The 15,547-nt window shown below is 38.5% G+C and overlaps 1 protein-coding gene across 1 annotated transcript in view; it reads left to right on the forward strand.

The window, feature by feature from the left end:
- Nucleotides 1-15,547, forward strand: part of efnb1 (ephrin-B1) — a 31,144-nt gene that overhangs the window by 2,106 nt on the left and 13,491 nt on the right. The window contains exon 2 of the mRNA XM_079474780.1: nucleotides 12,702-12,979. Within this exon, the coding sequence (XP_079330906.1) occupies nucleotides 12,702-12,979 (278 nt within the window). The remainder of the gene's footprint in view (nucleotides 1-12,701; nucleotides 12,980-15,547) is intronic.

The raw sequence follows: 15,547 nt of genomic DNA on the forward strand, positions 1-15,547 counted from the left end.
AATCTGGGCTGAAGTCTGGGGAAATATTTTAATTAAGGAGTCTCTCAAAAAGGCTTGTAAAAGATGAACAATAAACTCGAGCATTTGGAAAGACGTGAAAACATAAATTGCACGTGTAAAATTATAACAGCATCATAAATTGCAAATTCACTTTTTTTTATTTAAACTGTTCATATGCGTTAACTGTAAAAAGACTTTAGTGGGAGAGGAGATTAAGATAAAAATGTAAAAACAACAGTTACATTGTTAACCTGTTTAAAATGGACAACAATTCATAAAAGCGTTAGTAAAGTTTACATTACAAACATTACATTAAATAGGCATTTTTGACATTTAATTAAAAAATCTAATGAAACTGATAAAAGGTATAAAAAGTTATTTAATTCAGACTTACATTTTTAAAGGTTTTATTTAAGGGCACTTATCAGTTGTTTTTATAGGCCTGTGTGGAAAAATTAAATAAAAACATTTTGAGGCCCACAAGCATCTTGGATCCGGCGCATTCATTTGAATTGCTGTTAGTTTTAATTTTAGAGAAGTTTGAGAAAACGGCAAGGATTGCAAAGAATGGTGTTGGACTTTCCTGTATTAGGGAAACATTTTCAACAGTGACCGGAACCCCTCTGAATCATCGAGTTTTGTGTGTGAATTGTTTTTCTCATTTAATGAGAGGGTCTGAAGTCCACTGGAACAAATGCTCAAACCAGCCTGCACTTTTAACCACAGTTGGTGCTTGTTTTTTTAAGTGCCTAATGTTTTCTTTAGCTTTTTTCAGTGTGTGTCTATGCACCTGTGCACGAGCGTGTGTGGGGCTCTCGGTGAGTCTTACATGGGGACAAGAATGTAAGAGTATGAGAATTTGTGTGTTTGTGAGTTTTAGAGAAGATCAGACTCGTATCTCGAACACGCAACACCACATCATCTCATTACAACGTCACACTGCACCAACCGAATACATACTTGTGATTTCAATTGATTGTTGAATGCAAAGCTTATCCTAAGTACTCTCATGAGGACATATGGGTCTCAGGGCGAACAGCTCTGCAGCGGACATATGGGAGCATCCAACACTAAGTCACTCTTTAAACCTCTTACCAGACTCTCGACAGTGAGTCTATCACGCACACACAGCTCGCTTACCCGTAATAATGTGCCATTTGTGTTTAGGTCAGACTGAATGCAAAATATAATTGAAGGACTGTAAAATTAGAAAAACACTGGCTGTGTCCTCCACCCCTTTGGAGTCTGATATTTATATCAACATAAAGTTTACGGAACGCCGAAGCCACTGCTGCGTTTTCTCTGGAAAAAACATTTGGTGGAACAAGAGCTTTATTGATTTATTCTGTTGACACAATTATGTAAATTTAATAACTTCTAGATGCAACTACACAGACACACACGCACTTACCGCTGGTTTACAATGTATAGTTCTGTTTCTATCTGCATGGTTCACAGTTAAAATTTGGACTGAGAAAAATTTGAAAAACGACACCCCTCTCCCCCCGAGGGAAGAAAAGAGAAGTATCGCCCTAGTGGGAATAGAGACCACAATTCGAGACAGACGAATAGATTAGCTAATCATTGGGACAATTATCACATTGAAACACCGATTTCTGGCTATAACATGCTGCCTTCATCATACGTCACAGACTTTACACCCAGAAACAAATAAACAACAGAGAAACTCTGTTTACTTTCTAGTTATGTCATCAAATAGTTTTCTTGGTTACAATGCATTTACATTTGAGTTCTTGGTAGACGCTGATTTATCAGGAATACACGCTAATCTGAAACTATTTTGTGATGAATTGCTGCCAATGATGCACATTTCTATTGGGTTTTTAAGGAACAAAGCAGGGAATGCGTGATCTATGTTTGCATGTGTGTGTGTTTTGGACATATTCTAGGGGTTAGAGAGGAGATGAGGAGCTAATTGGAAATCTGTTTCTCATTAGTTGAAAAAATGCTACTGAAGTACCTTGCTTATGTTTTGGTGTGTGTGAGTGACTGTATTGATGCGTACGTGTTCGTTCATTTGCTCAACACGCCGTGCTACACAATTAGTCTTAATCAGCAAATTCTATGTGCGTGTTCGGCTGCCTGCAAGCAGCAGCTTCCTGCGTAGCTCATGATCGTGCTTTGGAATGGTAAAAATCCAACACAAATTGCCTGTTTAATGCTTTCATAAATACACTGTTATTTTGCGAGTTTCTGCAAGTTTTTAGACTGATGTAGTGTGTGTTAATGAGAGTAAGCTTATAGGAGCCTATTATCATTTCTCTACACAGGAACAATTTTTGAGGGAAACTTTAGGTCTTTAAAAGAAATGATTACAAATGACGTTTGTTTTGATTATTTTCTTCAAAGGGTAACTTATTATAGAGTTAAGCTAAATACCTATGGGGCGGTTTCCCGGACAGGGCTTAGGTTTAGTCCCAGACTAAGTTAAATGTTCGTGACATCTTAACATATCTTAAAATATATCAGTCCGACTGTTTTGTCTCAAGAAATATATTTTTGTAAAGTATTTAGTAAAAAAGAAACCCTAAAATGTCCTAGTTTAACAAAGGCCTAGTCCTAGTTTAATTGAATCCCTGTCTGGGAAGCTGCCCCTAAAAGTTTAAAACTTGAAAATAAGATTTATTCATGAGACAAACTTCGTTCCTGTAAGTGTTGCGAGCACATGCAGTAACCGATTCGCAATAGTTCCCAAAACACAGATTTTTCAAAAAGTAATTGTAATGGTTGGTACGCAGCAGTTGTTCGGGTCTGAAGAATGTATGCGTTCTGATTATTTCACGAAAAGATGTCAGTGACCTTTGACCTGTTGAGGGATCATGTCAGTCTCAACTTGTGATCTAAGTTATACATTTCTATAGCAATTGCCGGATGCATGTGAGACCGAATTCGTACACAGTTTAAGATGCATTCATGTGCACATTCAGTCATCCACGGTAATATAAATTCTTCTTTGAGTCTTTTTACCTTTAATCATGCGACTGTGTGCATTTGCAATTGTGTACGCCTGAATGTGTATATGTGTTTGTGCATGCATGAGTTAGTGTGTGTGTGTGTCATGATCAGTGGTGTTATAATAGGAGTTGACAGTGAGGAGATTAACTCTGTCAGAGTTTCAATATGTTGAACAGCAAGAGAGGACTCACGCCGACACACACACACACATCCCTCTGTCTCAGCCAGCATTTCCACAACAGACCTGTTTCTGTCTGAAGTGTGTGTGAAGTGGCTTTTGTTCAGTCGTTGATAACATTTCACGGTGTTGTGTGTGTTTGCCAGTGTGTGTTGGGTTCTGCTGCAAGCGTTATATCCTCAGAGTTTCCTTCAGATGTCTATGACTTATTTTTGCGGCGTATATCTGTATAAAACTGTATATCTGTAGACATTATACGAGAGACATGTCAGCACATGCAATATAACTAAAAGCGAAAGAGACGGGCGCTTGCATGAAACTTAATTTTTATAGTACGTCTGCGTGTGCGCGCATGCAGGGAGTGCTTCATTAGCAACAGCGCTTGAGTAACAAACACACATTGTCTGTCCCTGACCAAGCATGACCACTGGGCCCTCACAGCCTCCTTAAACGCCTCTCACACGCACAAACGCGCTCCGAGTCCGCCGAGTCTCGTGTTGTTTTAAGGACTGTAATGTTTGTAGTTGTAGGGTCTGCTGGAGCACACGACAGAAGAGAAGCAGCGGCAGCTGCTGTATGTGCGTGCGCGTGTTTGTGTGGGTTTACTTAGCTGGACTTTGGGAACAAAACTGTCACCAGAAGTTAGTGAGATCTGACACAACTGCCCCTTAGGGACATCCGGTGGATTTCCGTAAAGGTCAAAGTGGTTTATAAATAAAGTAAATCGTGTTTGTTATTTAAAAACGCATTTTTTTAGGGTTGGGGAAGTGTATGAAGTGTCATAAAAATAAGCTTCATCTAAAAACAACAGAAGCCTGTGGTATGTCTTTTGTTTATATAGCTAAGAAAATGTGTGTGTGTGTATGTAAACAGGCAGGTTTTTAGGGGATTTCACAGACTTGATTATAATGATGTTTTGGTATTTATCAAAGTACAATCTGATAACATCACTGTACCCTGGGAAATGCATAGAAGCAGTCACATTGTTTGTATCTTCTTTGCTTTATCTCAAAGGATATTGTTTGGTTATGAATATAATATATGATATTGTAATTGAATTCATGTTTTGTATTGTGTCACTCAGACATGGTAATACATGAAGTTTTCTGACATTTTGACAGAATCTTCGGAAGTGGAGAAAGACACAAATTTGCAGGAAAAGCCATTATAGCAGGAAAAAACCACTATAGCGCAGGAAAATCCACTATAGCGATCATGATAAAACTTTACAATAAGGTTGTATTTGTTAACATAAGTAAATAACACGAACAACGAACAATATTTGAAGAATTTGGTTCCAAAATGTGCTAAGTCCGTTTAAATATTTTCAAGAATTATGTTTTTTTTATTGTGCATTCCAATTAATATCAATCAAACTGCAGTTGGTTGGTTTTGATTTAAGCCATAATAACTCAATACAGCTAACTAACACAATACAACACAAGAAATACATGATGACATAATAAAAACATTTATCTCATTTTGGAACCAAACTCTTAATTTTAAATAAAGCATTTATTAATCTTAGATCCCTAAATGTAACATTTACTAATTTTAAATAAAATAATTATGCTTGTTAACAATAGTTAATGCACAATTAATAAACATAAATTACACGGACATTAAGTAACATAAACAGAAATTAAGAAAAATTTATTGTTCACTGTTAGAGCCCCTTTTGTTTCCTCCATCTTTTGATCACTCATTATGCAAATATCTTGTAAGACCCTAAAACGTCAAGTAAACCCCAGATGTTAGACACTAGTTTCTCCATTTTTCTTTTAAAAGAACAGAGGCACTACATTTTCAAGTAATCTATCTCATGCAAGACATGACTATAATCTGTCTCTTCATAACAACAAACACAAACATGCTTTCCTTTGTACAACAGCTGCAGTTCTCCTTGCAAAGCGATTTTGGATTAGGATTGTTGCGATAGTCTGTGTCACCGGTGTCCACCCGCCTACCGATTACATCACTTGTACACCGCGGCACAGACCCTCACTGTCATTTGTAATTTTTTACAAGTGGAACAAGTGTCCCGGCAAAGATCAGCAGCAAGAGTAAGATTTTATTCATCATCTGAGGCGAGTGAAGTGCTGACTGACAAGACGATGGCGGAGGCAAAGAACATGTTGTAGAATATGTAAGCACTGTTGTCAAGAGCCGGTTAAGGTTTAACTTTCTTTTTGTTCTAATTTTCAAAAGCCGGTGCTTTGCCATTTATTAAACATAAACGTTTTTCGTTTCGTATTCCCTTCGTAGTAGTATTTGTTGCACAATTGTTCAGTTAATAAAGGCAACTTATCTTACTTACATGTTTTTTATTTATTGTGTGCTGTGATTATTCGTTTTGTAAGGTCTGTGTTTAAGATAAGCAAATGTCATTGTACTTTTTTATATTTTTGTGTGTTTGTATTAAGAAAGATTTTGAACCCACCATTAATTCATGCAATTGCTGTTCCCGAATTGCTGCCATTTTAAAACAGAACGTAAAATGCGCAGGTCTGCATCTTCGACCCCCCACCCCCGGTGTCACCGGTACAACCGGTGTTTTTACATGGGTGGGAAAATTCCATCGCCGCAACATCCCTACTTTGGATACTTGGGCCTGTCACAAATACACACACAACAAACACACGGGTGCGAGGTGGGAAACTGTTAGCGTTCATTGTAAAGAGACGTTTGCGATCCGTTGTTTTCTACACCTCTGTTTGTCACGCTCTCAGGTTTACTTTATGCACGGACTGCGCATAACGGTACACGCTGAGGGATTGAGAGTAAATATCTACACTTAACACATTTATGCTCCCATTCATGAACAAAGAGAGGCATTGCGAGTCAAGCAATTGAGAACCTGCTCGGTATACAGACAAACAAACACACACACGCACGCACGCACGCACACACACACACACACAGTGGGCCATCAGTCACACTCTTAGTTCAAAGCTGGACCATCCTTTTTATCCACTTTCCAGTCGACAGCTCAAACCATCACACTCACTAAACCCATCATTCCTTGCCCGTGTGTGTGTGTCCGAAGAAATGGTCACGCTTTCAGTCAGCTAAATGCTGCCATAAAGCATCAGAGAAGCTGGAGTCTCCAGTGCGCTTTCATCTCCAGCTGATCTGAGCTCAGTCATCTCTGCATGCAGGACCAAATCACAATAACCTTTATTGACTTTAACTGACCTGAGAACAGATCTAGCACGCAGCAGTTTTAAGCTGCTTAGGGTACCTGCCGTATAGAAGACCTGCTCCTCAGCACACACTGGGAGATCAAATTCTCCTCGCTGATCTTTGGTTCGGTTGAAAACACTCAAATACGAGGCCCGGGACGCCCACGGATAGATCAGGCTAAAAGCCTGTTTACTGATCCAGGAACTGTGGAAAGCTGCTTTTAGGGATATGTCTGAATCAGCCATTTTAAAGTCTCATTATTATTTAAAATGGAGGGGAGAAGGAGTTTAGAGCCATTATTGGTGAGACAGTGATCTCCGCCTGCAGCTGGACAGAACAAATGGAAAATCTAATTATAAAACAATGCAGAAAACACACTCAACTCTCTCTCTCTTAAACACATAGACGAGTTCACAAAGAACAAGAGAGAAGTGTGTTTTTACAATATGTCCTCACAGAGAGACTGTGTGTGCTATGTCAGATTTGGCAATACTTGTGACCGCTAAATATTTTAAAATGGTCCCACAATCAGAGTGAAATATAACAAACTTTTTTTATAAGTGATTCTCACTGTTTAAAAGGTTCATAAAACCTTCAATCAGCCACTTTATGTTTTGCTTTCAACTTAATGGTGTAACAAGTTTCCGTTTATGTTAGAAAAACAAATGAGGGCATGGGTTTTTACACTTATTCTAGTCCAGATTACCATGACAGACAAGCTGAAACACACACACACAAAGACACACAAGTGTGATGACAGAGATGTCTAGTTTCTAATGACAACTTTTTCATTGTTCGCTTGTTTGTTTTGATTCCCAAGAGTCTCTCTTTCCCCTTTCTTTATCTTTATTTCCCCGTCTTTCTGTCTCTTGTATTATATTTCTCACAGGTGTAATCATCTGTAATTGATGTGTAATAGATAACCTCCTCTGCATAGATATTGCTATTAGCACAATTGCATTTTTCTTACGTGTGTTTGAGTGTGTGATATCTGCTGCTATTTTCTCTCAGGCATTTCAGGCTGAGCTGTCAGCCAAGTATAACTTGTTTGTGTGTGTGTGTATATGTGTGTGAGTGTGTGTTTTTACAGTGGCTTTAATTGCTTTGTAATGTGAGTGTCTATGAGAAAGAAAACACACAGAAACTGTTTCTTGTGAGTTGCACACACACACTCGCACAAAATGAAGATGCATGTGTGTGTGTGTGTGTGAAAAGCTGGTATCCTAGAGGAGCTCCGGTGGAATTCATACCTTTCATCTCACACTCAGACAAACACAATACTCCTGACAGTGAGTGGGAGAGCAAATATGTGAGTGTGTGTGTGAGAAGACGAAAGAGAGAGAATTTGACCATTTCTAAGTGTACATGTTTTTCCCTTTACACCCTAAATATATATGTTTTCTATCAAAGCAACAGTTACTACAGTGTCAGTTCATGTGAAGCACAAGGAGTTGGATTTAAGTGTTAGTCATTAATACTATTAACTTAAGTAATGCACCCATACTATTAAATGTGAATTAATATGACATTAGTGTTCGCTTACTATTGAGAAATAAAACAAATTGGTATAGGTGTTTCCACCCACGCTTAATTTTTATTTTATACACCCATTACAAGTTAGAAGACAAAAAGCAACACCAATGTGGGAAGCTACTTTGAAACGGTTTGCTTAGTTTTTAAACCATTGTCAAGCTAACCATGTAAAAACTAAAGCAGATAAGTCATTAAGGCTAGTTAAGGATGGCAATTACTTTTAAACTATATCTCAAACACATATGCATTTAATATAATTGCATTTAGTTAAGGCATGCAACACTGTTTTTCTAGCACAAAAAAGTGAGGATCACAAAAAGGTCATAGCATAAAACTTTGAATAAGGGTCTGGAAGATGAACATATTTAGAAAAACAAAGTATTTAATATTTTAAATATGAATATACAATGTTATGCTATTACTATTATTATTATTTGGTGTTTAAACTTTGGTATTGGTAATAAAATAAGCAACTCAAGTTTGTAACATTTTAAAATTAAATGCATTTTTAAATAATATTTTAATGCTTCATATATAATAAGCTGTAGGTCAAATGTGTTTTTCATTTTCTTTCTTTCATATGACTACAGAGTTCAGAAAACCTTGATGGGTAAAGTTGTTTTGCCAGAGCGGAACAAATGTAAGATGTCTCCACACACCAGTTAAGCTTTATGTGAAACTCCGAGATGTCATAATAAAACTGTACCGAAATTCAATTAAAACAATAAACCAACCACCAATGGCACTGCTAACGCAACAAAGTTAATATGGTGATATTCTTTTTCTGGGACCTACGTTGGGATCAGGACACATGGAAATGTTATGACACTTCTCAACAGAAATGCAAAACTTCTTAAGAACTCAACCTGTTAACATGCTATACTTGCGGATCTTGAGTTTAGTTGGGAACTGTATACCTTGACCTTTAGCTTTTCTTTGAACTGATGAAAGTAATATCATTGAAACAGGTTGGCTAAAAAGAGAACAGGAAACGAATGAAAGAATGTATGTCTGTCTGTTTGTGTGAAGGAGAGTCATCATATCCCACCAAAGCTGACAGAGATCAAATCTGGTGCACTATTCCCCATGGACAAAAAATCTCTTCTTTCTGTTTTTATGTCAAATGGGACATAAAAGGATTAGCTGAAATGTGCCAGCAAGGATATGCTAAATATATTATTACGAACCATGAAGCGTATTTATCTTTGTTAATGAAAGCAATGTAGGGATATGATCTAAAATCAAGCGACCAAATTGCCTAAATGATGAATAGAAATTAGCTAAATATGACACGCTTGTGAGGACATTGTTAAAAACGTTTTAAAAAGGAATTACACTTTTTTTCATTTGGATAAAAAAGGTGTAGTTTGGTCAGCTATAATTAGTTTTAGTTTTAGACAATTGAAACCTATGGTAGGTTCCTATGTGACTAGGTAGCGCGTGTGAGAAATCGTGTGGGTTGTGGTGGGGGGTTTTCCGCTATGGAGATTCCTGATCTCTAGAATCCATTCACTCATGTCTCTGATTCTCAACAAGATGCCCAAGGCTCTGTGTTTTTTTTTGGTGTGTGAGTTTGTGTGCAGTTGTTATTGTGAGTGGGATATGTGTAAGCTGTTGCTCTCTCTCTCCAACACTCTCTCTCTCTCTTAGACAAAGAGCCACTTGTAGGAGCTCTGCCTTGAGAGTGGACAATCACATGACCAACGCACTCTATACATACACCCGGCATCTCCGCATTGAGTGTGTGTGGGTTTGTGTCCATTCAGACTGACAGAGAGAGAGAGAAATAGTGATGACTGCATTTTCCATTTGCTCTCACAAGGATTTATTTCATACCTAAAGATTCCAGTGATTCAATTATTTAAAAAAGTTGTGTGTGATGTGTATTTAAAAGTGCTGCCATTGTCAGTCTATTGTAGATGTTAGAAGCAATGCCAAGATATGTGATTACAGAGGTCCTCTTAGAATTTAGGATATTATGTGATGAAGGTCTCTCTCTCTCTCTCTCTCTCTCCCTCTCTCTCTTGTGAATGAGACTGATTTGCATGGCTGCTGTATTCAGTATTTAATTGGAGCCATTCAGTCCTGGTCTAATCCCGTGTTCGCTTGTTTAAAAAAAAACGAGGAGGCTTCTTATTGAGTGTGTGTGTGTCACACGGAAACTCAAGTGTGTGTGTGTGTGTGTGTGTGCGTGCGCGCATGCGTGTGTGAATAATTACAATTAAAATTAAGACATCTCCCCCACTCCGTGCGATACTGAATGAATTCAGTTTTAAGCTGGAAATTATGCCAAAGTTGTTTATGATCTCAGCTCGGTCCTTCTAAAATTCAGTTTATCTGACCGCGTTCCTTAATTACGTTTGATAACACTGAGTCACGTAACACTTACAAGTCACTTTCATTAATAACATTAATGAGATTATTACATGTACCGCTTAACAGGTCATTAGCGCAGACAGAGTATGTCATTTTTTTCTCTTGACCGTTTAAAAGATTTTCATGAAAAGTGTAAACGTTGTGGTTGTGTGGCACAGTCATTTTTTTGTGCAACCAAACCAGCCTGACAACAAACCATGTATTTACCCATAATATTGATTCAAGTCATGAGTTTTGGGCCGGATTATCTGTTTGTCTGCCCAATGGCAGACTGTTGAGGAAACCTGTTTGCAAACAGGTTTATGTGATGTGTAAATGACAACCTTCTTTCTAAAAAAAAAAAACATTCAACCTTGTCTTCATTTATATGTTCAGATCTGAACGTCCCTGAACTGTTGATCTTTTAGGTGCTGTTAATAACTTAATAATGACTCATCAAATACGTAATTATTTTAAATGATAAAGTATAACCCGAAATAATTATACAGTTATTTGAAAGCCTTTAGAGGGTTCAACAATTTTTGTCTGACCTGCCTGACAAACACAGAAAACATATTAATATGACACCCTCACACACACAGACACAGATCTCTGCAGGAACACAAGTGGTTCTCTAAATTCTTTTACCAGCCTTGTCAAAATCAGTAATGTGCATGTTTGTGTATTTTAGGGAGCGGGCTACCTATTATTAATCCTCCGTCCACCAACCGCACACGCATTCCCCTCACAGGTCCTGTTTCCAAGATTCGCAGTTTTGCAGCAGCTGCTGATTTGACAGGAAGCGATGAAGTCTTTTGTTCAGAGTTGAGAAGGTCAGATTCTTCCTTCTCCTCGCCCCGGTATCTCGCTCTGTTTCTGATTTGTTCAGTCATAGGCAGCCGTCAGAAGAAGGGCACGAGTTTGACATCTTCATTGATGAGGAAAAAAGAGAGGGATGAAAAGAGAGATCTAGAAACAGAGGGATAAAGGCACGGCAGACAGAAACAGAGAAGAGGCCGCAGACGTTGAAGGCAAATGTCACACAAAGAGTTTAACCCTGGAGAAGCCCTTCAGTCATGCAAATCTCTCGTTCTCTCACGGGCACACACGGACGGTCTCTGGTTCTGCGTGTGAATGCTCCAGATCGTCTTTCATGAAGCGCTGTGAGATCGGCCTGAAGTCATTAAGCTCTCATATTTACTCATTGTCTGGGAGGCTGAGGAGTGAGGATGTTAAATGACGCGCCTGAATTCTTTACGTGCTGGTTACCGTTTGCTCTGGTTTGTTTTTCATTTCAGTTTGCATTTTGCTGACTTTTCTTACAATATTAGTTTATTGTTTTAACATCTGACTGATTTTATTTAGGTTGTATTGTTTAACATAAGTTAATGCATTAGCCAGCATGAACAAAGCATTTTATTTCATGGCATTTACGTTTTGTATACATTTCTGCACAATAGTGCACGATTAACTAACATTAAGAAATGCAAAAATCTTTTTGCTCATTGTTAGTTCATGTTAGCTACTGTAGAGTCAGCACTGTATACACCTCACACACCTTTAGTAATAGAGACTGAAGTCCATGCACCAGTAAAGTTTTTGTTACTAATTCATCTGTTAAAGATTGTTTGTGCTGTTACACCAGTAAACAGCCTGCAGCAAACCACGTCAAAGCATTAGAATTACATTATCATCAACAACAGAACCAATATTTTAAGTTTGATCTGGACCATATATCAAGACAACACCACATTTCCCTGAGCTACATTTATGTGTTTTTCTAATTTAAGAGACTTGTGTGTCTGCTTTTCTTCAGTATGTGTGTGCTTTTCTTTGATTATAGGGTGTGCGTGTGTTCACTCTGAGTCTGTGCTATGTTACTTGTAGTCTTATTAAAGGATTGTGTATGTTTGTGTGTGTTTTTGTCCGTGCGTATGTGTTTATAGTTTTAGGAGAGGTCTGTGTGTTTGCATTTGTTCTTGTGTGTGTGTGTGTCTGTGGTTAGCAGTAAAACGTGTAAAGGGCTACGTTGCAATTATATCCCCTTACAGACGCCTACTGATGTGCACAATAACACACACACAAATCAGTATTTCTGAGAAAGAATCGGTACACAATATGTGTGCGGCGTACGATAAATTATACATTTTAATAAATGACGTAAGATTCTTGCCTTCCCCGTTCGATAAATCAAAGTCAGCAGAACTCGCCATGCGCCGCATTTCTGCATCTTCCTTCAGTCTCTTTCTTTCTTTAAATTGTTTTTTATTTTGAAATATGTTATTTAGAGGGGAAAGGAATGGTGATAGTCCCTCTGGAGTGGTTTGCGGAGAGTTTTGGCAGTCTGGGGGGGTGTTTGAACCCAAGTTTTTCCACTCGTGAGCGTGAGCTCCATAGGGATGCCGGTTTTACCGACAGTCAGACTCATATTGAGTGTGTGTGATTTATTGTAACTTTGTACATTTTGTGTTTTTAGGTTTGTGTCTGGGAAGGGCTTGGTGATCTACCCAGAGATTGGGGATAAACTGGACATTATCTGCCCCAAGGGGGACATGGGTCGGCCGTATGAGTATTATAAACTCTACTTGGTGAAGAAAGAGCAGGCGGAGTCCTGCAGCACTATACTGGACCCAAATGTCCTGGTGACGTGCAACAAGCCAGAGAAAGACATCAAGTTCACCATCAAGTTCCAGGAGTTCAGTCCCAACTACATGGGACTCGAGTTCAAGCGTTTCACAAACTATTACATCACCTGTAAGTAACCCCAGCTTCTCTGTGTAGAATGTGTTTGTGTGAACTTGCAATGTATGTATCGGGACCAAACGACCCATATGGAGAATTAAACATGAATTCACTCCATTGCGGGGAACAGCCAACAGTCCCAAATGTAGAAAAATGCTTAACAATCCTTCTAAATAATGATGAAATGAAACCTAACAATGCAGAAAGCTGCGTGTAAGGAGTAGATTAAGTGGGAGGATGTGTGTGTCTGTGAAATGGTAAGTCAAGCATATGTGTAATATGTGAAAGATATTCACGGTGAGCCCGACTGATATTCCAGACACAAAAAGTAGCAGCACTCTGATCTTTGTTAGATTGATGATACATTCCTTATAAAATCGAATCACTTTGCTAGATATACTTTACATACATACAGTTCATCTTATATTATTATCTTTGGCTTAGTATCTTTCGTGTTTTTCTCGATAAATCTTTGCTTGTCGGTTGTGATAATGTAAATCATTTCATACCCTGACAAATACGTCTAAGAAGATAATAAAAAAGAAGCCCTAATTAATCATTAATGGCAAATTGAAAACATTTGAAACGTCTTTATAGTGCAGTATAATGCAGGCTTAACCATTCGAATATGAGATGCAGACAGCAGGGAACAGCATGGGAAATGTAACACATTCTCTCTCCCTGCCTTTCTCTATCGCTCACTGTGAGCAGCGCCTTTATTTCTCTCGCTTTTTTTTAACTCTCTCTCCAAGGAGAGAGAGACCGAGAGAGATAGAGCGCGAGAGAGGGAGGACAGTTTCAGTCAGGCATGTGTCATTGGATGTCTTGCCTCACTGAGTTTTCGGTCTCTTGGCCATGACGCCCAGACATGTCCCATAATCCACTTCACCTCTTCTGACCCATCGCCACTACACTCCCAGCAACCAGTGGGGCTGCTATTAGATCCAGTAAAACACACACACATACAGAGAGAGACTCCCTAGCAACCCGTTCCTTTATCTTGCTCTGGTAAACAGGAGGAGTCTGGTTAAATTAATTTAGCTGAAAAGTGTATGTTTTGGTTGAGAGATTTTTGTCTGGTCATCTCGTTTTTCACTGGTTATCTGAGTTAATAACTCAACAAGAAACAGCGGTTTCACACACTCACACACATCTATATCTCTTCAGCAAAAGCTCCTCAGACAGTTTTTCCAACTGTGCGCTTTTGGTATGTCGCATTGTTGTGCACTTACATTGTTTACATACAGTGAGTTGCTGAACTGATTGTAGTTTGGCATCGGTATAGATGCAGTTTAATATAAACCTCCAGCTTGTGTGTGTGTTTAATGTAAGCAAGATGTTTCCAGTCATCTAAACTGACCACTAACTAGAATCCCTTTAAAACACACAAAAACTCAGACTTTTCAACGAAAGCATGTTGAACTAATTACCTTCTCAAAATTCCCCAAGTTAAAATACAAGCAAAGAATTGTACTGTGTCGTTTTTACTTGGGTTTGTCCGTCTTTTTTTTCTAGTTTGGTTGCAGGGCTTGCGGCAAGAGTTTATGACATGTTTTATTTATAACATGACATTTTTTGTTATCATTACAGCCTCTCTCAATTAAAAGTGTTTTTAAATATAAAATATGTGTATTTTAATGCGTGTTTAGCACATAACATTTGGATTTTAAAGCTGATCGCGGAACAGCTGGCAACTCTAGCAGGCCTGTTTCTCACAAACTGCATCTACTATGCAGTTTGTATAGTTGCACGCAGTCTTTACACAGAGGACATTTTTGTCACAAATCGTAGAAAAGATTTGAAAAATTAGATCCATGCAGTCTTTTGCAATGCAGGCTTTTATGATGCCGTGCAAATAGACAGGAATGAAATGAAATACTTAGCCGTTTATTGATAAAAGAAGTATGTTGCGCTTGATGCAAGCTACACACACACAGTTACAGGCACACAAACTTTCTAAACTTTCTGACTAAATCCAGATGAATTAAGCATATTGCTACACTTTAGAGTTTGGGTTCTACTCCATATATATTTATAACCATCCGGGTGTAAATGTGACCGACCGCCTCATGTAAATTAGATTAGTAATAATATTTAACGGTCCAACCCAATTACCAGCCGTTACTAAAAGATATCCTTAAATCCAGAAATCCTTGTGTTTTTTTATATAGTTGCAGTAGTTTTGCAGCAGAAGTTAACCATGGTGAGGCTGCGCTGTTGCTTCTGTCACACGCCGCAGGATGCATGTAACAGGCCCTAAAACTGACAAATCAATATGCGTCGCTCCTCCTACCCACCTTCAGCCTGTCTGTCAGGCTTGAAAACGCTTGTTCAGTTGCTATATTGTACATGTTTTTCTACACGCCGGAATCGGCTGTTTCTCCTGTCACTATATTTCCCTCTTATTGTGTGTTGTTTCTGTCCTCTATCCTCTGAGTGATGCGACTGTGTTGATTTTGCCACACTGCTGTGTATTTTTTCTTCTTTTTTTTGGTGACGCTCACCAGTCATCATATCATCATGCCACCCACGTTGTACCCAATCACCTCTCAAGTCTGTTTTAGAAAAAACTGCAGAGCT

The sequence above is a fragment of the Barbatula barbatula genome (assembly GCF_947034865.1).
Source record: "Barbatula barbatula genome assembly, chromosome: 2".
Lineage (NCBI taxonomy): Eukaryota > Metazoa > Chordata > Actinopteri > Cypriniformes > Nemacheilidae > Barbatula > Barbatula barbatula.